This window comes from Sus scrofa, chromosome 13 (genome assembly GCF_054392235.1).
Source record: "Sus scrofa isolate SSC_HxYL_T2T_F1_AM1 chromosome 13, Sscrofa_HxYL_maternal_Yorkshire_Landrace_v2.0, whole genome shotgun sequence".
In the NCBI taxonomy this organism is placed as follows: domain Eukaryota; kingdom Metazoa; phylum Chordata; class Mammalia; order Artiodactyla; family Suidae; genus Sus; species Sus scrofa.
In genome coordinates, this window is record NC_139395.1 from 72541601 (window position 1) to 72566207 (window position 24607).

At 35.2% G+C, this 24607-nt stretch overlaps 1 protein-coding gene across 1 annotated transcript in view; it reads left to right on the forward strand.

The window, feature by feature from the left end:
* CNTN6 (contactin 6) overlaps positions 1-24607 on the forward strand; it is a 295431-nt gene that overhangs the window by 49499 nt on the left and 221325 nt on the right. Inside the window, 1 exon segment of the mRNA XM_084989161.1 lies at positions 5413-5548. Within this exon segment, the coding sequence (XP_084845287.1) occupies positions 5494-5548 (55 nt within the window). The 5' untranslated portion in view covers positions 5413-5493.

Consider the following 24607-nt stretch of genomic DNA (forward strand, 5'->3'; position numbering starts at 1 on the left):
GAAACTGTATGTACAAAAATGGGTAGACTGAATTTGGTCAGCGCACTATAGTTTGCTGATCCCTATTTTAGCCTTTAGAAAGGCAATGTGGTGCAAATTTACATATATTTAGACAATGCCTTCAGCGAGCAACAGCTCTATTATCAACCAACATTTCTTGTTCAGCAGCAAAACCAAAGCATTCAGACCAAACAACCTCAACGAAACTTACTAAACAATCTCACAGTAGAGTTCCCATCATGGCGCAGCGGAAAGGAATCTGACTAGGAACCATGAGGTTGTGGGTTTGATCCCTGGCCCCACTCAGTGGGTTATGGATCCGGCAATGCCATGAGCTGTAGTGTAGGTGGAAGACACGGTTCGGATCTGGTGTTGCTGTGGCTGTGGTGCAGGCTGGCAGCTACAGCTCAGATTAGACCCCTGGCCTGGGAACCTCCATATAACCATGGGTGTGGCCCTAAAAAGACAAAAAGACAAAACAAAAAACAAAAACAAAACAACCTCACAGTAATTCAGTACAGGTTTTTACTACCAAGTGAATTTTGCCACCCAATTTACAAGAATATTTCGATTCTCGGAGGATTAAAAAATTTTTAATTGGCCTTGAAAGAAAGGATCATGGATCTATACATATTCTTGTGTTGAAGTGTTTGAAATTGGTACTTTTTGCATTGAGAAATGCTATAGTCTGAAGGGGACAAGTTTGTCCAGTAATAAAAGAGCAATAGCTTAGCAGCTGGGTCATGAACCATTCACTTCTCCAGGCCAAAATTATATTTAAAATATCATATGGCTTATAAACCTCATCTAAAACAAAGTGCTAGTGATACATTTTTGAAACTTTTTTAGAGCTTCTGGAAGTTCTCTTAAGTTGAGTTTATACACTGGCCTCTTTTATTCTGCCTCAAGCAACCTTTAGAATTCTAGGAATCTAGAAATAATTCCTGTGGCTATTTTGCATGTCAGTGGCCAGCATAAATTTTACCTGCTGAATATATCTACTCTATTTTTCTGTGGATAAGCAACTAGACTCTTCTTATCTGGATTGTTCTTATGGAGCCAGTGTATTCTCCTTCCTCAGGCAATTTAAACTTTTACAAATGGAACTTTTACAAATGGCAACTGATGCATAAATATTAGCTATTTAGGGTGTCTTTACAGAGCCCTGTCAAATAAAAATCTCCTGGGCTTTGCCCTCATTACAGGATGTTGATAAGCAATCAAATGGTAAAGGGCAATATTTGCAGTGAAATTCTACACTGGGTTGAACAAAATAATCTTAGAATATTAGAGCTGAAATAAATTTAAGAGTGATCTCTAGGTCAAGCCTTTCTATTTTCATAGGAGGGCACTGATAAATAATGTGATTGTAAATGAAAACACCCCAAAATTACTAAGCTAGTTAAGGGAAAAACAAAAGTAGAAGCAATGTCTCTAGATTCCCAGTTTAGCCTCTTCTTCCTAATATGAGACAATTTGCTTGTCAAATCAAACACATACTTACTGAATATCCATGAGTTCTACATTGCGTTTTTTGTTTTTTGGGTTTTTTTTTTTTTGCTTTTTAGGGCCACACTCCTGGCACATGGAGGTTCCCAGGCTGGGGGTTGAATAAGAGCTACAGATGCCGACCTACACTACAGCCACAGTAACATCAGATCTGAGCCATGTCTGTGACCTACACCACAGCTCTCGGCAATGCCAGATCCTTAATCCACTGGGCGAGGCTAGGGATCAAATTGGCAACCTCATGGTTCCTAGTCAGATTTGTTTCCACTCTGCCACAACGGGAACTCCTCTACATTACATATAACACCATGTATTATCAGCAAGTATCACACATGGCTTTATCTTCAAGATAAGGTATGAAAGTGCTGGCAATACAATGGAGCTTTTGATAAATACAAAGTTTTAAGAGTATCATAATAGTTTGCCCTTGTATCCTTAAGGAAAACTTTATATAAATTCAGGATGAAAAATGAATATACTAGCCAGATGATTTTGGTTGCAAGAGACAAAAATACAACACAAACTAGATTAAGCAAAAAAAAAAAAATGTCTTATTCACATCTGGAAATTTCAGGGATTTAAGCATGACAAGGAGTTTCATAATTTCATGATGTCAGATTAGACTATAGGTTCTTTAGATGAAGGATCACAACTTAATAACACTCAGATATGTGAAAGTGGAATGTATGAAGCAAAATTCTTGTTTCCTAAATATTCAAATGAGAGAAAGGACATGAAGGAGGGTGACCCAGGGACAGGATAACAGCAAATTGGGATTTATGTATGGCAAGTATGTATGGACAGGATAACAGCAGCTTATGTGTAACAAGTGGGGTTGGATTAGCTGGGTTTTGAAGGCTTCTAGGAGATTGGGTATTTTGTTTTTATTTTTTTATTAAAGTGTAGTTGATTTAGAGTGTTGTGTCAATTTTTACTGTACAGCATATGACCCACTCATACATATATATACATTTTTTTCTCATACTACCGTCCATCTTATTCTACCCCAAGAGATTGGATATAGTTCCCTGTGTTGTAGAGTAGGACCTCATTGCTTATCCATTCTAAATGTAATAGTTTGCATTTACCAACACCATATTTTGAATAATTCCACCAGCCCTAGGAAGAAGGGCCATGCCTGGTTAAATAACTGGAGGCCTCTGGAAATTGAATTTGTGTGCATTAGAATCCAGGAGTGTTAGACCTGATAAGGGAAGTAATAGGGGTGGGGACTTAGCAAACTGCCACGGGGCATTGAGAGTTTTTAGCCATGTCTTCAAAACTGAGTCAAGATACCACTTGTGAAATATTATATTACATTGGATCAACAAAATTATGTCTTAGCAATTGAACTCTCCTAAGAGTACTGACAAAGTTCTTGGCTCTGTTAACATTGGTTTGGATTGGGCCACGTGCCCATCCTTTTACAAAACACTGCAGCCAGGGCAGTGGATTCTTAATTGACATAGCTCATCCCTGAAGCTAGGGAGATGGAGGAAACCTCACTCAAATTATAGGGACTTAGGTTGTCCAGGGAAGCGGTTCCTCAAAACAAAACCCAAAACAACACAAAAAACACAGAGCTTTTATCAGAAGGAGGAAAAATTGTTTGGTTGGAAAAAATAACACAATGTCCATCAAATAAGTTGAAATTATACGTTTTTGCATTTTACTCTATCCCTTCCCTTCTATTCTCTACATCAGCCAGAGTGATTCTTTTCTTTTTTTTTTTTGTTTGTTTGGTTTTTTTTGTTTGTTTGTTTGTTTTTTTGTTTTGCACTTTAGGGCCACACCTGCTGCATATGGAATTCCCAGGCTAGAGGTTGAATCAGAGCTACAGCTGCCAGCCACAGCCACAGCCACAGCCGCAGCAACATGGGACCCAAGCTGCATCTGTGACCTACACCACAGCTCACAGCTATGCCAGATCCTTAACCCACTGGGTGTGGCCAGGGATCAAACCTGCAGCCTCTTAGATACTAGTTGGGCTCAAAACAACTGAGCCACAATGGGAATTTCCCAGAGTGATTTTTGTAAATTGTGATTTTCTAAATTAAATTGTTTAGTCCTACTTAAAAGTCTTTAATTATAACTTGAAAGTACAAAATTCATCCTTGTCAAAATGGCCCATAGGCCTAGCCTAGTTCAGCCTTTTTGTCCTGCTCAAACAAAATGTCTCTTGTCATTGTCCTTCTGAATAGCAAAAAGGATTTTTTGAGGTCTTTGAGAATGTACACTCAGGCCTCCCTCAGGACCTGTCACACCTTTCTCCCTTTTGCTTAGGCACCTAGTAGTTTCTGCCCTCATTCTTACCTATCTTTATCCTGCTGTCCTATACTCCCTACCTCAAGCATCTGCACTCTTTGCCTAGCTAAGAGCTACTTATCTTTTGAGCCTAAGTTCAAAAATACTTCTTGAACCCCACCTCAGAGATCTCATACACTGTACTTGTTTTCTTCAAAGCATTACAATATTTACCACTTCTAACTATTTAAGTGTTTGTGTGTGTGTGTTTGATTTTGCTCCTTTTGTTGAAAGTCTGTGTCTCTGGTAAGATGGCAACTCTTCATGGGTAGAAATGAAAGGTTTTAGGTTCACTATTAACACTAAAGTATTTAATGTCTGGCAGAGAATGAATATAAATAAATACTTCTTGAAAAATATAAATTAATGAATGGATATAGAGCATAATTTCTCTTAAGTGTAAGGTTGTTAAGTGCTCTGAACCTGTGGTGTCAAAAAACTGGAAAGATGATGTAAGATATGAGAGAATTCCTGGAAGGACATTATCAATTCAATATAGCATATTGACCTGAATATAGTTTATTTTCATTTTTATCTTTATTATCTGACTAAATTTGAAAGCATTTAACTTAGATTTTATAAAGACTTAAAGTTTAATATGGTCAATGTTTTTGGTTTAATTTGAAGTAACTAGTAACAGAAAGAAATTAAAGGTTTTTAGAATTTAAAAATACACCAAGAAATGATTAAAATTTTATTATTTACTAATTTTATACTAAAAATCCACATACTTCCAAAACATACTTGAAGTTGCAAAAAATACATATTTCCATTAGTAAAAAGTTTCCAAAGGGTTCTATCATTTGATATATAATAATTTTGTCAAATGTCACCTAGGTGAGTTTATTCTATACTTTTCTGAAATTATGAGTTTATGAGTCTCATACAAGATTTCATTTTTGGAGTAAAAGCCAAACAAACACTTTGTCTGGATTTCATTTATATTTAGAAAGTTTAAATGTCAAAATAGATTAGAGAAAATTATGACATGATAGCATAGGAAAAGTTTATCTAATATTTGAAAGATAATACTTCCAGAAATTGACTTCCTGAAGAAATTTTGTAGCCTAATATTAATTTTAATTCTAGTAACATTAGGAAAGATAATGTTTCCTAATTAATATATTCTCGACAATATTTATAAAAATACTTAAAAATCCATGAAATGTATAAAGTCACTGTTAACATATATATAATAGTGCAATGTTTTATCTTATTCCTAATGGTACAGAATCAAAAATAGAAGTCACCAACAGAATTGTGCTAGTTGGTTATATGTTTTTAAAACTCTAACATTTCAAAAATTACTAAATTTAAAGTTATACTTATAAAAATTTTAATCCACATAGAATATAATCAGTTGAATTGCATTTTATAATAAATTATACATAAGGGGTGAATTGAAATAATGGGAATATGAGTTTGTATTATGGAAATTTTGCAAATTACACATGTATGTAAAGAGTAGACCTTTAGGTTGCTTTATTTAGGTTAATAATATTTTAATGTTAATTTGAGTCAATATGTAACAATTTATATACATTTTAGAATATATATGTTTATATATTTGTAATTTCATGACAATTTTGTTTCTTTCAGACTCTTGAAATTCTGACTGAAGATAGACATTTTTTTTTCTGCCTGATTGTATGGGAGAAATTTTGACCTTAGAAGGTGGAAATGAGGTTGCTATGGAAACTGGTAATTCTGCTGCCACTCATAAATACTTGCTCAGGTAAAGTGTTCTATTATTATAAGTTTTGATTGATAATCTATTGGTATTTTATTCTTTTCTACAGGTGAAGCAATTTTCAAATACATAATATTTAAATGACTAAGTGATAAAATTTTGAAGGCAATCTCTATGGCTAATATAAGGGGTTTAATCCTTAAAAAATAAATCAAGTGCTCTTTTTAAATAGAACAAAGTTTATTTCAATTATAAATTTCCAATATGACATTTTATAGTAAATATTGTGATTAAATAATTCTGTCACCAATAAATAATGAAGAATACTTCTTTTTTATTTACTTTAGAGTGAGGTCTTTAAAAATTAAAATTGAAACGTATATTTTCCCTCAAATTTAGAATTTGGAATGAATAAAAATCTATACTGATAGAGAAGAAAAAGTGATATAGAATGTCATATCACACGTAAAATAACTTTAGAATTTTTTTCCTTCCATTTTAATGATACATTCTTTTATTTAAGATAAATATGTTCAGATCTGTGTATTAGCAGCTTTGCTGTGTAACAAACCATCCCATATCTGAGCAGATTAAAAAATAAAAAAATTCCATGTATTTAGTTGACAAGTCTGTAGGTTGGTGATTTAAAATGAATTCAACTTGGCTATTCCTTTGGTTTTGCCTGAGTGCACTACATTTGTAATTAACTACTGGGTCTCTGGGATCCCGCTAGTCTAGGATAGTTTCAGCTGAGAGTACTGCGCTTTCCCTCCCCTACGCCAAATGTTTTTTTCATCCTCCTTGAATCTGAGCTCCTTCATATAGTGCCTGCTCAGGATTCCAAGAGGAATCAGAAGTGTGCAAGAATTTTTAATGTTAATGCTTGTAAATAACACAATGTTATTTCTGCTTCATTCTTTCTCTCCCACCCCACTTTCCCGGCCTCATTTCTGGCCACCTCATGGCATATAGAGCTCCTGAGTCTGGGGGCAGATCTGAGCCACAGTCACCACCTAAGCCTCATCTGCGGCAATGCTGGATCTGTAACCCACTGTGCCAAGGCTGGGGATCAAACCCATGTCCCAGAGCTCCCAAGACACTGCTGATTCCATTGCACCACAGCAGGAGCTCCTGCTTCATTCTTTTAACCATTCCAAGTCATTCAATCTGTCCAGATTCAAGGAAAATGAAAATATAATGTATCTCTTGATTTAAAAAGCTACGAAGTAACACTGTAAAGGGGCATGGAAATAGTAAAGGAGAAGATAGTGACTATTCTTAAAAATAGTTAGTCACAGTCTGTTAAGAACAAAGAATTATATCCCGAATTATCAAGCTTACCTAAGTGAGTTGCCACAGATCATGGGCACTGGGTCATCTTATTGTCAGAGCAGCTCAGCATCAACTATGGCCATGAGTACTACTGAAGTTTTAAATATTCATAGCAAAGCTCTAATACATTGGGATAAACACAGGAACAAACATAGTAACTTACAAGTCAGAAACACAGGAACTGTAAGAGACAAATATTTAATAGCGAAGATACTACTCTTAAAAGCTATGAGAAAGCTAAAATACAAAGACATCAACCATTAGAATCAGAAAACCATGATAATAAAAGTATTTTTTACTACTACAGAATCCAGAGGCTAGAGGTGTGACAGCATATCTATTCAAAGTTATTACATTATTTTGATTCATGTCTGTAACAAAGAATAAGAGTTAAATAACAATGTATTTTTGTAGCAGATAAAAAAACAAACCAAAAAAAAGCAGTCACCAAGGTGGCCCCAAATTATACATATGTGGATAAATATTATATTCCTGGGAGTTCCTGTCGTGGCTGAGCGGTAACGAATCTGACTAGTATCCGTGAGATGCGGGTTCAATCTCTGGTCTTGTTCAGTGGCTTAAGGGAACCGGCATTACCATGGAGCTGTGGTATGGGCCACAGATGTGGCTTGGATCCTGCCATTGCTGTGGCTATGGTGTAGGCCAGCAGCTGTAGCAACAACTCAACCCGAGCCTGGGAATTTCCATATTCCGTGGGTGAGGCCCTAAAAAAGACTATAGATATAGTCCTACCCTCAAGTTTCAGCTTCTTGTCAAAATTTAACATTAACATTTTGCCTTTTAAATATCTCTACTGAATCAGCACAGTATCTCTAAAATACTTTTTGTTAAATTAAAATAAATTATTATTCTCAGAGCACATATTAGATCTGAGAAGTCTTCTAGTTCTTCTGTTAACTTTTATTTATCCAAATTGGATGTGATTCAACATGTCCTTTTGCTTTATCCTAAAGGGAAAAATAATCATATATCCTTGGTGTACAATTTCCTTGTGAAAGAACAGATTGGACCTTTTTTTACAAAAGCTACTGCTATTGGAGTTCCCGTGGTGGCGCAGTGGTTAACGAATCCGACTAGGAACCATGAGGTTGCGGGTTCGAACCCTGCCCTTGCTCAGTGGGTTAACGATCCGGCGTTGCTATGAGCTGTGGTATAGGTCGCAGACATGGCTTGGATCCTGCGCTGCGGCTCTGGCGTAGGCTGGTGGCTACAGCTCCGATTAGATCCCTATCCTGGGAACCTCCATATGCCCTGGGAGCGGCCCAAGAAATGGCAAAAAGACAAAAAAAAAAAAAAAAAAAAAAGCTATTGCTATTTAAATAAGATAATCTAAGCTAAGTATTGCCCCAGAGGTAAGGATGCTGATAATGATATACACAGGAGAGCATTTCTGTAAATCTGTTTATTTTTTAGTGATTGCATGATGTGTCTCTCTACTTGCAGATACTATGTTAGTTTAGAAAATTAGATTCTCTAATGACATAGTGCATTTCTATGCATATATATATATAAATTTATATATATGTAAATATCTTCTGTGGCTTCCCAAAACTTACCTTTGATTCATTCTGTAAGGTCAGCAAATCTTTCACAATTATGTGCTTTTTCCATCCTATTTTCACGTTACAATATCTCAAAATGCTGAAATTTTAAATCTCGCCACACACTAAATTAAAATTAAAATTTCCCCCAATTTCCTTTTTTTTAATATTAATTCTTCTAATACTTTCACTATGGACATTGGCCTTTAAGGCATCACCATGAAACATAATCTACCCAGACATATATTATGGTTGAGGAATATTTTTTAAATTACGAATATTTTAAAGTCTTCTACTTCTATCTTATTATTTTTTTAAATATTATGAGAAAACCAAGATTCATTTAATTAAACATGATTTTTAATTGTATATTTTTAAATTATTTCATTAATGTGTGTATTAGGCTAAATAACTGACCCCAAGGATATCTAGGACCTAATATCTGGAACCCATGAATTTTACGTTAAATGGCAAAACAAAATTTGCAGGTGTATGAAATGGATAGATTATTCTAGAATATCTGAGTGGGAAACCATAAGTGCCCTTGTGTGAGGTTGGCAGAGGGGGATTTGGCACAGAGCAGAAGGCATACTGACATACCGATACACTGTTATCATACTGACATACTGATATACTGATATCATACTGATGAGAAGGGAGGAAGAGATTTGAAGATGCTATGCTGCTTACCTTAGTATATAAGAAGGGAGCTTGAACCAAGATATGAGAGGAAAGAATCTCTAGAAGCTAGAAAAGGCAAGGAAACAGATGTTTTCTCCTTTGGAAGGAGTGTGGCCCTGTGAATACATTGGTTTCCACTCCGTGAAACCCATTTTGGACTTCAGACTTTCAGAACTGTGAGAAAATAAATGTGTGTTGTTCTAAGCCACTAAGTTGTGATTTTTAGAAAAGCCATAGGAAACTAATGCAATGTGTTTTTCCCTCACTAACCCTTTAAGCTCCAGGAGAGCTAGGACTGCATCTTCCTATCACTTAGTAGAGATTTCAGTAAGTACCTGCTGAATAAATGAATGAATGATTTAGATACAATGTACTTGGTCCTATCTGGATTATCATCAAGAAGAAAAAATTCAGTCATATAATTACCCCAGAGGCAGGCCTAGCCTATACCATTGCCCCTATATTATGATATTATTGTCATAGGATATTAGAGGTGGAACTCTCAAAACATTTGAAAGTTTCAAACTATGACCTATTTGAATGTGAACTCCATGAAAGCAGAGATTTCCATCTGTCTTATTCCCTGATGTTTCTCCATCACCTAGCAAATAGTCTGTAAATATTTATCAAATAAATTAAATAAAGCAGTTCCATTAAATTCAAAAGATAGTTTTAGTACCTTAAATATTCTAGACACTGAGCTAGATGTTGACTGAGCTAGATGTTGACCAGTAAGAGGGCTATGGTCCCTGTTCTCTTCAGCCTACAGCCTAAAAATGGAAACCAGCAATAAGTCAATAATTGCAATAGAGAAAGTACAAGCTGTTATTTGAGTATCATAGGAGGAAGCATATAACATGGAAAGGTTCTCAGAGGACAGCTGCTGTTTTTGTCAACCTTCAATCTATTTCTGCTTCCTCTGATAAGAATATTTGATTTTTGTCAGGGTGCCACCCTCCTATCAGTGTGCGTGATTTTTAAAATGCATAAAACCTCATGATCAAGCAGTTAGCATATTCCATCCTTCTCGACATACTGTTTGGTATAGGATATATTATATTTGAACACATTCCTGGGCTTTTGCTAAAATAAAATGACAGAGAAACTCTTCCTTTGTGCTGTTCTAGTTAGTATAATGATATACAAGGGACTGCTCTGAAGGAAGAGCTGGCCTGGAAATGAAATTCACACAGAGGCAGGACAATCTAAGGGAAGAAAGGAAGAGTTTCTTAACTTTTAGAACTTTAAGTAACATAAACCAATAAGGAGTCTTTTTCCTGTTTTAGGCTAATTTCCATTGAAAGGCTGTTCCTTGAGCTGGAAAGAATTTTTTCTAATACAGGTGAAAAAAATTGTTTTTAATATAAATTACTGAAGATGAGTGAAGAGGTTAAATTAGAAATAGAAATCCACAAGGGATAAATGCCTACTCCCTGCTGGGAATAAGGAACAGACAAAATAAGGGAAGAGAAAAATGGAACAGTTTTTCCTGGAAGAATAAAAAGTTAAAAGATTTAAAGTTTTGATATACTTTTTAAAAATACTAAATGCTTGATTAATAGAAAAAAGTGATAATCAGCAAAATCTTGTGCTACATATGTTATGAGTTATCCAGGCTTAAAGACAGTACAATTTTAAACATAGGATCTAGTAAAAGCCCTTAAGAATAGTGTCCTTAAGAACAGTGTCAGTGCCTTTCTCCAAAGAAGATGTGCATATAGCCAAGAAGCACAGGAAAAAATGTTCAACATCACTAATTATTAGAGAAATTCAAATTAAAACTACTAGGAGGTACCACCTCACACCAGTCAGAATGGCCATCTTTAATAAGTCCACAAATAACAAATGCTGGAGAGGGTGTGGAAAAAAGGGAATGCTCCTGCACTGTTGGTGGGAATGTAAATTGGTAAAACCGCTATGGAAAACAGTATGGAGGTACCACAGAAAACTATATATAGAACTACCATATGACCCAGCAATCCCACTCTTGGGCATATATCTGGACAAAACTTTCCTTGAAAAAACACATGCAGCTGCATGTTCATTACAGCACTATTCACAATAGCCAAGACATGGAAACAACCTAGATGTCCATTGACAGATGAATGGATTAAGAAGATATGGTTTATACACACACACACACACACACACACACACACACACACACACACACACACACACACACACAATGGAATACTACTCAGCCATAAAAAGAATAAAATAATGCCATTTGCAGCAATATGAATGGAACTAGAGACTCTCATACTAAGTGAAGTAAGTCAGAAGAGAAAGACAAATAGTATATGCTATCACTTATATCCGGAATCTAATATATGGCACAAATGAACCTTTCTACAGAAAAGAAAATCATGGACATGGAGAACAGACTTGTGGTTGCCAAGGGGGAGCGGGAGGGAGTGGGATGGATTGGGAGCTTGGGGTTAATAGATGCAAACTATTGCCTTTGGAATGAATAAGAAATGAGATCTTGCGTATAGTGCTGGGAACTACATCTAGTCACTCACAATGGAGCATGATAATGTGAGAAAAAAGAATGTATACATGTATGTGTTAACTGGGTCATCTTGCTATATAGTAGAAAATTGAGAGAACACTGTAAACCAGCTATAATGGAAAAAATAAAAAGCATTATACATATATATATGTATAGAAAAATAGTGTCAATGAAGGTCAAATGGCTGGTATTTTAGACAAACTTTAAAAAAATATAGTAAACATCACTAGTCAAGGGAATTTTATTTTCATGATATTCGGTACTTATATCATCTTAAGAATTTCTACCTAATAGAGTCTCTTTTCACTTTTCTACTTTAAAGAAAATATTATTGTTTAAATGTTTATTTTAAAAACTCATTTGGTTCATAAGTGTATCTGTGTACCATTTGTATTTGTTTTGCTATGGCCAGACACATGGGTCCATTTCTTATAAATTTATGGACTGAACACCTGTTTAGTTAGTCCTGAAGAAGTATTGCTTATGCAGGATGAGGTTCAGTTTTTCCAGAGAGAAACTGAATAATTCAAGGAAATGAACTTGAAGCTAGCCCCATTTATTGGCAGAGCAGGATTAAATGCTTCCTTTAAGCATTTAACTATTGCATTATATCATCAGGGCCTAATAAGCTGCTTTCTCCTACTGTATTAATTACTCCTGAGGAATAAACTGAGACTAGGAAATTAAAAAATGTTATTCCTGCCACTATTTTTATGTAAAGTCTACTGATAAATGTGGTCATATTATTTTTAAAACTTCTCAAGTAAATGAATCTTAAAACATTAATCAAATTGTTTTCAGGGATTATATCAATCAAGAAAAAAAATTGTGTCTTCAGTGTTTTTGCATAGCTTGCCATTTTACAAAGGGAGTAGTCCTGAAGTGAATCTGGATAAAATCTACCTTCTCCTAAATACTCAAAGCAGTGCCCTGTGATAAGGGGACACTGAAATGTATGTATGATTGCTAGAATTCTATGCTATTTCAAACATAATCTTCCATCAAATTGAGAACCAGAGTAATTGAACTACCTGGGAAAGAAAGCCACAAGAATGGAAATATGCACTGTGACCAAGATTTCTTCAAAGAAGACGATGTATCATACAGCAAATCCATGAAAATTGGCAGGTGTAATAAACCTGCTTTGCTCAAGGATCCCAGAAGCACATAATGGATATTCCTTTGGGTCAGAGTGTGATGAATATTGAGTACATCACAACCCACACTCTGCCTACGGTCTTGTTCAGATTTATTGTTAGCATAATAGTGCCTTTAGGAATGGAACACCAGGATATATTTTTAAGTCAAGTGACATCTTTGCAATTTCTAATAGAGATGGTCCAATTTAGAAATGCTGAAAACATCATTTTTATGCAATGCCTACTGACAAAGGCAGTTGTATGATTATCAAATCTTTCCCTAAAATAATTTATTCTTTAACCCTAAATGAAATTGTTTTTTAAGACAGATAACAATGCAGAATTATTTTTTTCTGTTTCTTTGGCACTGGAAGGAAACAATATGTATGAGGACAAAACATTCTACAGGGAATGTAGGCCCTTAGAGGAAGGGAATATGAGAAACTGTGTTTTTAACTTGAAGTTTTTGAAGAAGAGGGTCAAGTTTTATATGGAGGTGATAACATCACATAATTTTCTTTATTTTAAGGATACCACAAATAGCTATGCCACAAATTGAAAGTAGCATAGGGGGATTGATAGAGTTTTTCTTCTACATAAAACTCTCCCAAGATTTAAAATCATACTCTTTACCATGACTAGCAAGACCATTAAATGATCTGACTTTTGTCTACCTCTTCCATCTCCACTTGTACTAAACTCCCCTTTGCCTACTATATTAGAGCAATAATTCTTTATTAGGCTCCCAGAGATGTCAAGATAGTTTCCTGCTCAGGGCCTCTGTGTTTGCTGTTCATTGCCCCCAACACTTTCTCCAAATTTTTCTACAGCTGGCTCTTTCCATTATACCCACTTCAGATCAGTCACCTCCATAGAATGACTTTCTGTTACCTTAGAGTGGTAGCCAGCACCTAATCCCACCACTGGCCCCAGTCACTCTTATCAACCCTTTTCTACTGTCTTTAATGTGCCAGTCACTGTCTGAAATTAACTTATTTATATATTCATTACTTGTCCATATTCTTCCTGCATCTAGTAGAATATAAGCTCTATGTAGATAAAACTATTTCCAGTCATAATATTCCTGCAACTTTCATGCCTAGAACGGTGCCTGACACATAGTAATCATTCTATATATATATATATATTTTTTTTTTTTTTTTTTGAAATAAATAAATAAATAATTGACCAAAGTTAGCCCCTTAGGCTACTTAGAGCTAATCCAATATCCCCAAACACTTTTAGAATTTTATTAGACCATATTAGAATCCACTTTTTGGCATAGGTATTTTAATCACACAATACATAATTTGGTCTCAAATAGGTGCTTTTTTGTTTTCAATACAAAATCATGTTATAAAATGAACACACAAAGCTAGTCCTAATTTGTAAACCTAATACAGTTTGCTCAAACACACTTGACGCAGGTAGGCATACTTTTAGTATTGTCTGTTCAGGAAGTAGCATATTCAACATACAACCAATGCTATTTTATTATTATTGGTTAGTGGATACCAACTGATATTGCATCACAAATAATCTAAACATTTAAAATCTTTGTGTTGTGTTTTATCTCAAGATATATTTGTTCATTCATTCCAGTTACACAGTCATCAGTCAAGTCAATCCTGCATTACCTTTGCCCAAGGCTTTTAAAGTAGCCTTCTACCACTTCTTGTTCCAAGTCACCCTCTACATCCTTTCCAAGACATAGCTTATTGACTCAGGCTCCTGTGCAGACAACTTTTCATAAAGTACAGCTGATTTTGTCATTACTCTGTGTCAAGACCTTCACAGATCCCATTTCCTATGAAGTTCAAACTGTCTAATCAAGCATTCAAATTCAATTTCCTTCAACAAATATTGAAAGTTCTCCAATTAATTCAACTCCACCTGTGTCATGAGCCATGTCTTTCTTTTCTCTCCTTCATGTATCCTTCATTTAAGTCAGAATGTACTACTGGGAAAATCTCTGCAGTGTTTTAGAATTCCCAAGGTTCTTCTTGTATGATTGTCTCCACCTGAAATGCCTTTCTTCGGATTGAGTTCCTTCAAACTGAAGGCAAATCTAACCATTCTAGGGCAAGTTCACAAGTGACAATCACTTTGAATAATCCTCCAAGCAACGTATAGTTTCCCTTTCTCCTTAACTCTTAAAGACTTCGATCATTTCTACAGACTTTGCTTAAAAGAGGTCTTTTTTTCTGAAAAAATACATAATATTTGCTTTTGTTGAAAATATGTTTATGCCCAGTTTTAAAAGAAAATAAAGAATAACCTTTAATATTTGGTTAGTTATACCTTATACCTCATGCTTTATAATTTACAAAATGTTTTGTGTGCAGTGTTTTATCTGTGCTTAAAAGTAGACAGAAGATTATTAACTTACTTCTAGACTTGGAGAAGCAAATTCAGAGGTACAAGACTCACCAAAGATCATAGGACTAGAAAATGCAGAGTTTATGATGAGAGTCCAATACTTAGATGAAAACTTTGTTCAGTATTTACTCAAGACTTTGCTTCTTGACATAAACTCAAATTTATGTAACAGTTGGATTTTTCAAGTTGGTATCTGTCATGTACGGAGTCTAGTTTCTGCTTACAGGGTACTATGGTTTAAAGAGATAGTCTCCAAAATATTATGACCAAAAAAGAAGTATAAGATATAGACATATAAATTTGACATATCTATATTCATGTTATATATACATTACAAAACATAAAAACTAACAAAAGTATTACACAAAATAGACAGGTATAGAATTTCTAATATTTTCTCCCCTCACCATCAATAGTTCATCTTGTTTACTCTCTAGGTACAAACTACTCCACTTCAGAGCCTACATATTTTAAAGGTAAGAAAAGATATGTCCTAAGTGGAGGAGTTGAGGTGGGAAAGAAAACCATATGTGGTCACAGAAATTCTCAACTCAAAAGAATAACAGAGAAATTTGGGATAGAAATGCAGCATATTTGTAAAACCATGATTAATGTAAAAATAGGTAAAATTGGAAAAATGAGATTTACTGTATCTCATTTCATTAAATATATGCAAACCTTAAGAATATTTTTGCAATCCTGTAGATATTGTTTAAAATTATAGTTATATGTATCAGTTGCCTATAGCTATATCACTATATCCCTCCCCAAAATTAGTGCTTTAAAACAACAACTCATTATTTTTTCTGTGTGATTCTGAAGGTTGTTTGGATATTTTCTATTCTGGTTTCACTTTTTCTCATTCGTGTGGCTCCACTGAATTGGAATCAGAGAAAACCAGAAAGCTGGAGAGGTAGGGAGAGGCTAAACTACCCAAGGTCTCCTAAATCATGATAGGGAGCTAGATTTTCTTCAAAAATACCTCCTAATTACATGTTTGTTTGTTTTTTGGTAACTATATTATCATTTATTTCATTCTCTTTGTTTTTTAAAAATAAACACATTTGTATTTGAATTCTACCAAGTTTTATTAATTAGTTTCTAACAAGATTTGCTTCATTAAAAAATAATAATAAAAAAAAATAAACACATTTGTATATTTTAAACTGGCAACTTGACAGATCAGTTAAACAATATGGAAATATTCTGGTTTTCAAATATACTTTCATGTTGGAATCACATGAGAACCTTACAAAGTATTGTGCCAAAGTCCCATCCTTAGCAATTCAGATTTAATCATGTTCAGTTTGGTTATTGGGACCAAGTAAGAAGGTCGGCTCAAGGAATTTTCATAAACTGAACCCACCAATGTAACTAGCACTCAAGTCAGGATGCAGACCATGGCTGTCCTCCTGGAAGACCTGCCAATCACAGCTGAGACACAAAGGATAACCACTATTTGACTGCTAATCACATGGATTAGTTTTACATTTTATATCTAAATTGCATATAATACAAAACTTGTCTATATCCTACATATTCATTACTAATTTATTTATCCAGGGATATGCTGCAACTGACTTGTGGCACCTCTTGAAAGCTGAGTGCTAATTTCAGGACTTTTTTTTTTTTTTTTTTTGCTATTTCTTGGGCCGCTCCAACGGCATATGGAGGTTCCCAGGATAGGGGTCTAATTGGAGCTGCAGCCACGGGCCTACGCCAGAGCCACAGCAACGTGGGATCCGAGCCACGTCTGTGACCTACACCACAGCTCACAGCAACGCCAGATACTTAACCCACTGAGCAAGGCCAGGGACCGAACCCACAACCTCATGGTTCCTAGTTGGATTCGTTAACCACTGTACCACAATGGGATCTCCCTAATTTCAGGACTTTTGTAAGTAGGTCATTAAACACAGCCATCATTCAAAATTAAATTATGTAATCTTAAAAGTAAAATAATTATATTAAAAACATAATATCAAAATTCATTATGTCCTAATTAATTTGGTACATCTCACTATTATTTATAGTCTTGAGATGGTTTATATGTATTGTACCTGTGTGGTGGAAATGCTGGATCATGAAGAATCACTGTATCTCTCGTCCCAAATCCTCATTCGTGGCAATGCCAAGTTGTTAGCTTGAAATTCACCATGGGAGCATTTGTACCATAGAAATTGGCAAATGCTACAAATCAGGGTTTGAGTTAGTGCTGATGCTAAAAGAGTTTTCACCAGTGAAATAATTTGTATGAGACTGAGAAAGAGTTCAAGATCATATAACATATTTGATTTAATGACAATAAATCTACCTGGAGCAGTGTGAGTGTATTGGAATGCAACTGCAACTGTCAAGTTGCTGAATTGCAAACGGAGACTGGCTAGGGGTATAAGCATTCAATAAAACTTAACAAAAGCCTTCCGTGTGAATAAATTGACTTTATGGAACTTATAATAAAAAGTATTATGTATTTTACTATTATATTTAAATTGTCTGCTAACATTCATTGTATTAATAAAATTGATACTAAATACATATGTGTGTGTGTATATATATATATATATATACATACATGTATACACATATAAAGATATACAAACACATATATTCATGTATACACACATTTTCAGAGAGGTAATTGTTGAACATCTGCTAGTGTGCTGCTTAATTTAACAATTTTTAAATTTTTCTAGCTACTTTTTAGTGGAGGTATACCATGTTTACAGATTTATTAGAGATTTGGATCATGCTGGCTTCAGGGATATATAGAATAGACCCATAATATATATCACTACATTAAATATCAACATTCTACAGAGAAGGAGGAGTTGATATTTTAAGTGTTTTGTTTCTTTTAGCACTAATTTAGATTTTTATATTTTGTTTATCCTATAGGATTAGTGCCAATTTTAGAACAAAGATAACAGATTTTAACCATGTTAAAAAAACTCAATCTGAAAATGTGCCTAGTAGAAAACAGAAGAAGAGAGTTTCTATCCCTCCTTGTAATTAAAAAAATTGAACTTGCATTTCCTAAAACTTGTAGCTAACAACAGGTGTTGTGTGCTTACTTTGCCAGAAACTCACAGTGGAAAAATTTGGTACATACAGAATTAAAATCAACCTTTGATTAAAACAAACAAACAAAAAACCTCTTGCTGAATGCTCTGACCAGCTCTATAATCAGTTTTCAACCCTGAGCCTGGAAACAATGTCAGTTTCTTATTTCAAAAAAAGGCAGGAAGATTTGTCTGTTTTAGTTTATGTGTTTCACCTGAATTTGCATGCATAGGAATTAATAGAAAGCACTTATACCAAAGAACACAGAAGTGCTACATTTGTGACAAGAGCTTTATATACTCACAATGGTACAGCTAGAAAGGGAGGGAGGTTCAATCCTTCATCCTCTTCACAGAAGACATATTTAGAATCGCCAGTAATCAAGGGAAGAGTGCTGTCTGGGAGCAAATTATGGAAATCAACTGCATGGCAAGTGCATCTCTTAATAATTGCTAATTGTTCTTTCACTATGTTCTTGATGTAGCATTGCTAAACTAAACCTAAGGCCTTGGATATAATTTAATATATCTAAGTTCATGGCCATACACTTATTTGGCTTACTCAGACTCAGTCTCTCTCAAACAGAAGCTGACAATTTGCCAAATGATTTGTTGTTGTGTGATGAAATATTTGTGGAAGCCGGATCATGCTTTGTGTTTGAGAACACATTTCCAGAGTCCAAATCATGTGAGGATTGATGATGCAGATGGCCTGTTCAGAGAACTGGTTCCAGAAAAATCATCTTCTATTCAACTGCCAGGTTTTTCTGTTTACTTCCTGGCTGGACATTCTGCCCCTTTGCACCTGCCCATTGCCTATATTTTTACAACATCAAAATCTCTCCAAATGGAGATATAGGAATAGAAGAGAAAAAGGATGTTGAAAAAAAGTGCGACCACGAATAATAATCTAGGCCTGGGGACTGGCCTATCAGCTTATTTCCTATTTGGCTCTTGATTACATTAGTTTATAATCTCTGTACCAGCAGATGACCACAACCTTTTCCAGGTCTGATATTCAGTGATTTTAAAATGAAAAAAGCATTACACAATTTTGCTATTTTTTGACATAACATACAAGGACAATACCACTTCTTTTAGCTAAAAGGCACTTTAGGACTCATCTATGCATTTTATTTATCCATACTGTGATATCCTCTTGGGTAATTATGAGTAAATTGCTCAGTGCTGTTCTTTCATCTAACATTTTCTGATCGTTATTTTGAAATTATTTTCAAATGTATCACTGATGGTGTTAAGTCACAGATGGGTAATGGTTTTTAAGCTCTCCTGCCATCATCAACTTGTGGAATGCTATAATACCATGGCTGAAGTTGTGCTATACTCCAGTTCCAGCTTTCAAAGCTCATTGATTAGTCTGCCTGCCTGTCAATGTGGTCAATTTGTTAATTCAGTGAAACATTCAGACACCCCAAACAAACTATTAATGTGAGGAGACAGCCTCAAACACACGTTTAGCAGCTGACATGTTAAGGAGGCAAACACTTAGCCAATCTGTAATCATTTGATTCCTCTTCATTTACACTACCAATTATTTTCATTAGAAAACTGAGTGATGATCAGGGGAAATCTAAATCTAGAGGTAAGAAGGGCTGAAAAACTTGACTTAGCTAAAACTAAATTTACCCTCCCTGTACAGCTCTAGATTGGAGTTGATTCAAAAGGAAATAGGGTGAGATTTGGAAGGTGAAAATGACAAGGTTCTCTGAAATCTATATGCAAGTAACTGCTGAGAGAGACTCAGGTAAGATTAGAGCTTGTCCCCATATCCTTCTTTATTTAGCTTTTGTCCCAACTGCCTGCACTGCCGTGAACAACAGTGACCCTAGGTCCACTCCCAGTTTCAGAGATGATAGTCCACACCAAGTTCTCCTCATGTCCACTCTGGCAGCTGGACTTGCAGCCTTTCCAGATCCACTTGCAAGATCTGATTTGTAAACCTTCTCCAGTGCCCAAAAAGGCTTGTTGGTAACATTACTATGATTAGAAGCTCCCACTTTTGGACCCTTAGCACTCTAGTTTCTCTTACAATTATATAAGATCTTCCTGAAATAAATCCCCTATACTCTATTATCCAAAATGAGTTTGCTTTCCTGACCGAGCCCTAATACAGTTCAAATTTCTTATGGTTGATGGGCAAACAATATCCAAATCACTATAATGTGGTTTTCCCTGTGAGGTCTGATGAATGTTGAGGTTCTCAGGGAACTTAGATTTTCCCTACAAAGTGTGACTGGTATAGTGAATACATTCTTGGCAAATATTGTCAAAGGTTATTCTCAGATTATTGATATTTTAAATTCATTTTCTGTGCATAGAAGCCAACTATCATCTTATACCATTTATTTCTCAGTAGCAGTTCCTACTTCACTGCTCTCACTTCTTTTAAACCTTTCAGTAACCCCAAAAGCTAGCCTTGGTCCTAATTTCCCATGTTTCATGCTTCAACTAGAGAATATACTATTTTATACTCACAAACCAAGGGCAGAGAGAAAACTTTAAATCACTGTGCCTCTGGGTTAACTTACTATTGATTTGACCATGATTTTCAGTACTTAACCAGAAGAAAGAAAAATGCAAATAAGTGTAGGAGGGTATGGAGCTGTAATAAGATTATAGGGAAGTCACTTTTGTTTTTATTGGCAATATACACAGTGCTATACAGAATATAGGATATTTTCACATACCTCCATGACTGCTCACAATTTATCTCAAGGTTATTAGAAGGACTTGTCCATAATTATTTATGTGACATGAAAGAACTGAACAAAAGCCCAGTGCTCATACTCTAGTGATTGTTCTGCTGAAATATGTTGATACTCTAATGAGGTCAAGCCACTGATTCCTCCCTTCTCATGCCTATTATTATGTTTTCAAGTCTCTTCGCCTCTCACCTTGGTTGCTATAGGAGTCTCTGCAATCATCCTGTCTTCATCATCAACCACATCCTTCCCCTCGCTGAATCAACAAGAGATGCTTCACAATAGTTCCATGCTCTCCACTTTGAATTTAATTCTAATAGTCCATCTGCTCTGATCTAAGACCTAACATGCTGTCTCTTTACTGCAGAACTAAGCGGAATCTTCTTAGCTTGGTATTGAAGAATCTTCAGGACCCCAGCAAACCTTTACAAACTTTTTTACTACTTTTCTTCTTTAAGGACACTTTGCTGGTCAAGTTCAGCACAAGTACCACACACATTCACTTCTGCAAGGACACACTAATAATAATATCTGTAACAGGTATCAACCATTTATTAGCTGCCAAGTATCTTGCTAGTTCTTTACCTATTACCCAGATGATAAGGTATATATTGTTATTATTCCCATTTTGGAGATAAGGAAATCAGAATTGTATAAGCTAAATGACTTGCGCAAAGAAACATGGCAGATAGGTAATAGAAGTTGCATTTTAGCTAGATTGAATTTAGAAATGACACTCTCAACTAATTGTATTCTGTCCACATCCAACTGTAATCCTCAGTACTTATGTGATGATCCAGATTTTGACTGGATATTTAGCTCTTCAGGGATGCTGCAGATAATGATGAGAATTATTCATATTTCTGTAGCATGAACCATATTTAACAAGAGGCTAAAAATAATATAAAGAAGCTTTATGGTCAGGTTTCAAAGCTGAATTGGAGAAGTAATTCTGAGTAGTAGGATTTCAGTGAATTTTATTTCCTCTTTGTACTTTTCTAAATTTTTATATTATTTTTAAAATAAAAAGTAATAGATTTTAAAGGTTTTGCTAACTAAATAGACAGTTTGAGAAGCTGAGCCATTTTCCCCACTGAACTAATTAGACAATTGACCAAAACTTAATTTGATAAACACTGACCATTCTAAATTTCCATATGCCACCAAAAATTCTGACTCTGATAAATAATCAAATACTTCACAATTTTTTGTCTATTTTTTAGAACAATCAAGTTATATCTAGGGCATAGGTTGTAGTCATCCTAAATATTATTAGAAAATAGTATTTCTAATATTCTTATTCACATATACTATTCAAAGTTCTTTAAATATACTATCACAATTAATCATCAGAAATTTCTGAGGCATTAAAGGAAAAATGTTATTCTCTCTATTACATAGACCAAAAAAATGTCTTAAAATAGTCTTAACACCAGAAATACCAAAAGTAGCAGAACTGACTCTAAAACCCAGGATGTCTATCTAAATTGCAGATTTCCTTGGGAGGAGAAATACTTGATCTCTAGAGCCCTTTGAGTTTAAGAATTTGATGTCCCTGGAAAATACAGATGGAGAACTCAGCACAACTCATAAAAACCAAAGTAAAACATTAACTATTTGTATAAAACTCAAAATATCTCCCTTCTATAGCACTTACATTACCTGAGTCTTAGCACAAGGAACAGAGACAATCAAATTAAGAGTGTTAAAACTTACAGATCCCAGGACTTTTCTAATGCTTTTCTCCTTTCATTATCCCTTCCTCATATACACGGCTCTGTTCCTAATATTCAACAACGCAGGTTTTAGAAAAGGACATACCTGGGTACCTATCCTTTCTCTGCCCTTTAAGTAGATGAGTTACTCCTGGCTCTATCTCTTCACTTTACAAGAGGTTTAACACCTAATTTATCAAGTGAGTTTTACATAACACTATTCATTTGTACAGATAAGCAGAAAAACGCATTTTACATGGTACTCAATGAATGATAGCTAGTAGGAGAGTAATACTAAAAGTTGTATTTATACTAACAGCTAAAGCAGCAGCAATAGCCAATGCCACTTATCACTAGCTTGTGTATGAAAACTCAGTCACTTGGGAAAAGTACTTTGTCTTTCCTTAAGCCCTGGCCTTTGGATGGCTACTTCTTATTGCTATGAATCAGATACTCAGAGTTAAAAAGAAGGAGTCATGCTTTATCTCCATTATCATAAATGAATAACTGGGTTATTTATGATCACAGATCAGACCCCAAATTTAAATGAAGGAATAATTACAGGTGTCAGAAAGTCATGGTAGGAAACATGTAAATACAAATGAAATAGCCCCAAAGTTTTCTTCAAAATAATCAGGCTACAGAATCACATAATCTCCTATCTGTAAACTAGAGTTTCTCAACCTCGCCATGATTGACTCACTAATTAAAGATTTGGGCCCAGGACTTTTTTTTTTTTTTTTTTTTTTGCCATTTCTTGGGCCGCTCCAGCGGCATATGGGCATATGGAGGTTCCCAGGCTAGGGGTCTAATCAGAGCTGTAGCCGCCTGCCTGCGCCAGAGCCACAACAACGCAGGATCTGAGCCACGTCTGCAACCTACACCACAGCTCAAGACAACACGGGATCCTTAACCCACTGAGCAAGGCCAGGGATCGAACCCACAACCTCATGGTTCCAGATCGGATTTGTTTACCACTGTGCCACAACGGGAACTCCTGAAAATTATTTTTTTTAATTGAAATATAGTTGATTTATGATGTTGTGTTAGCTTCAGGTTTACAGCACAGTGATTCAGTTTGTGTATATATATACACACACACATTTTTTTCAGATTCTTTTCTTTTATAGGTTATTACAAAATATTGAGTATAGCTCCCTGTGCCATACCAAGAGTACCTGTTGGTTATTTAAGGCCAAATAATTCTTTGCAGTATGGAACTGTACTGTGCATTGTAGAATGTTTAGTGGCATCCTTGTCCTCTACCCACTAGATGCCAGTAACAATGCCCACCCAAGTCGTGACAATCCAAAAATATCTCCAGATTCAAAAAATCCATGGAGGAACAAACATGCCTCCATTAGGAATGACTTCTGCACACTTTTGACTTAAGAACTCTCTCCATGTTAAGAAACCATTAGTTATACTCTGCCTTCTAGTAAAGCCTCCGGCCTCTGATTTCACACTATCCAAACCTACAACAGCTGTTGAGTTTTCTGACCTGGGGACTCTTGATCTCTCCTACTGGAGCATCCCTCCATGGAGGCTGACAGCTACTCCAAGATTTCTCTCATCAAATCTGCTTGTGCCCTCTGAGAAGAGTAACTGCACAAACTTCACACTTCTCTCTTTCAACTATGTACCTATTTTCTCAGAGGTGCCTAAAAATTAGTATTTTTCACTTCTCTGAACCCTACTTCACTCTTCCATCAATTTCTGAGGGTCTCCAAAAACAGCAGGGTTATATTGGCTTCTGCAGATACTACCAGTTATAGAAAAAAATTAAAAATCAAAACAGGCTTTTGACCTAAAAGCAGTGTATTAGTAAGAAGGGAGATAGGAATGAAAGGAATAACAATGATTAAGCAACTACCACGTGCCACACTCTAAAGAAATCCGTACATATTATCTCATTTCATCCTTACAGTAAAACTTTTAGATGAAGAAACTGAGACTGAGGTAGATTTTATCCAACGTTGTACTATATTTAAACAGC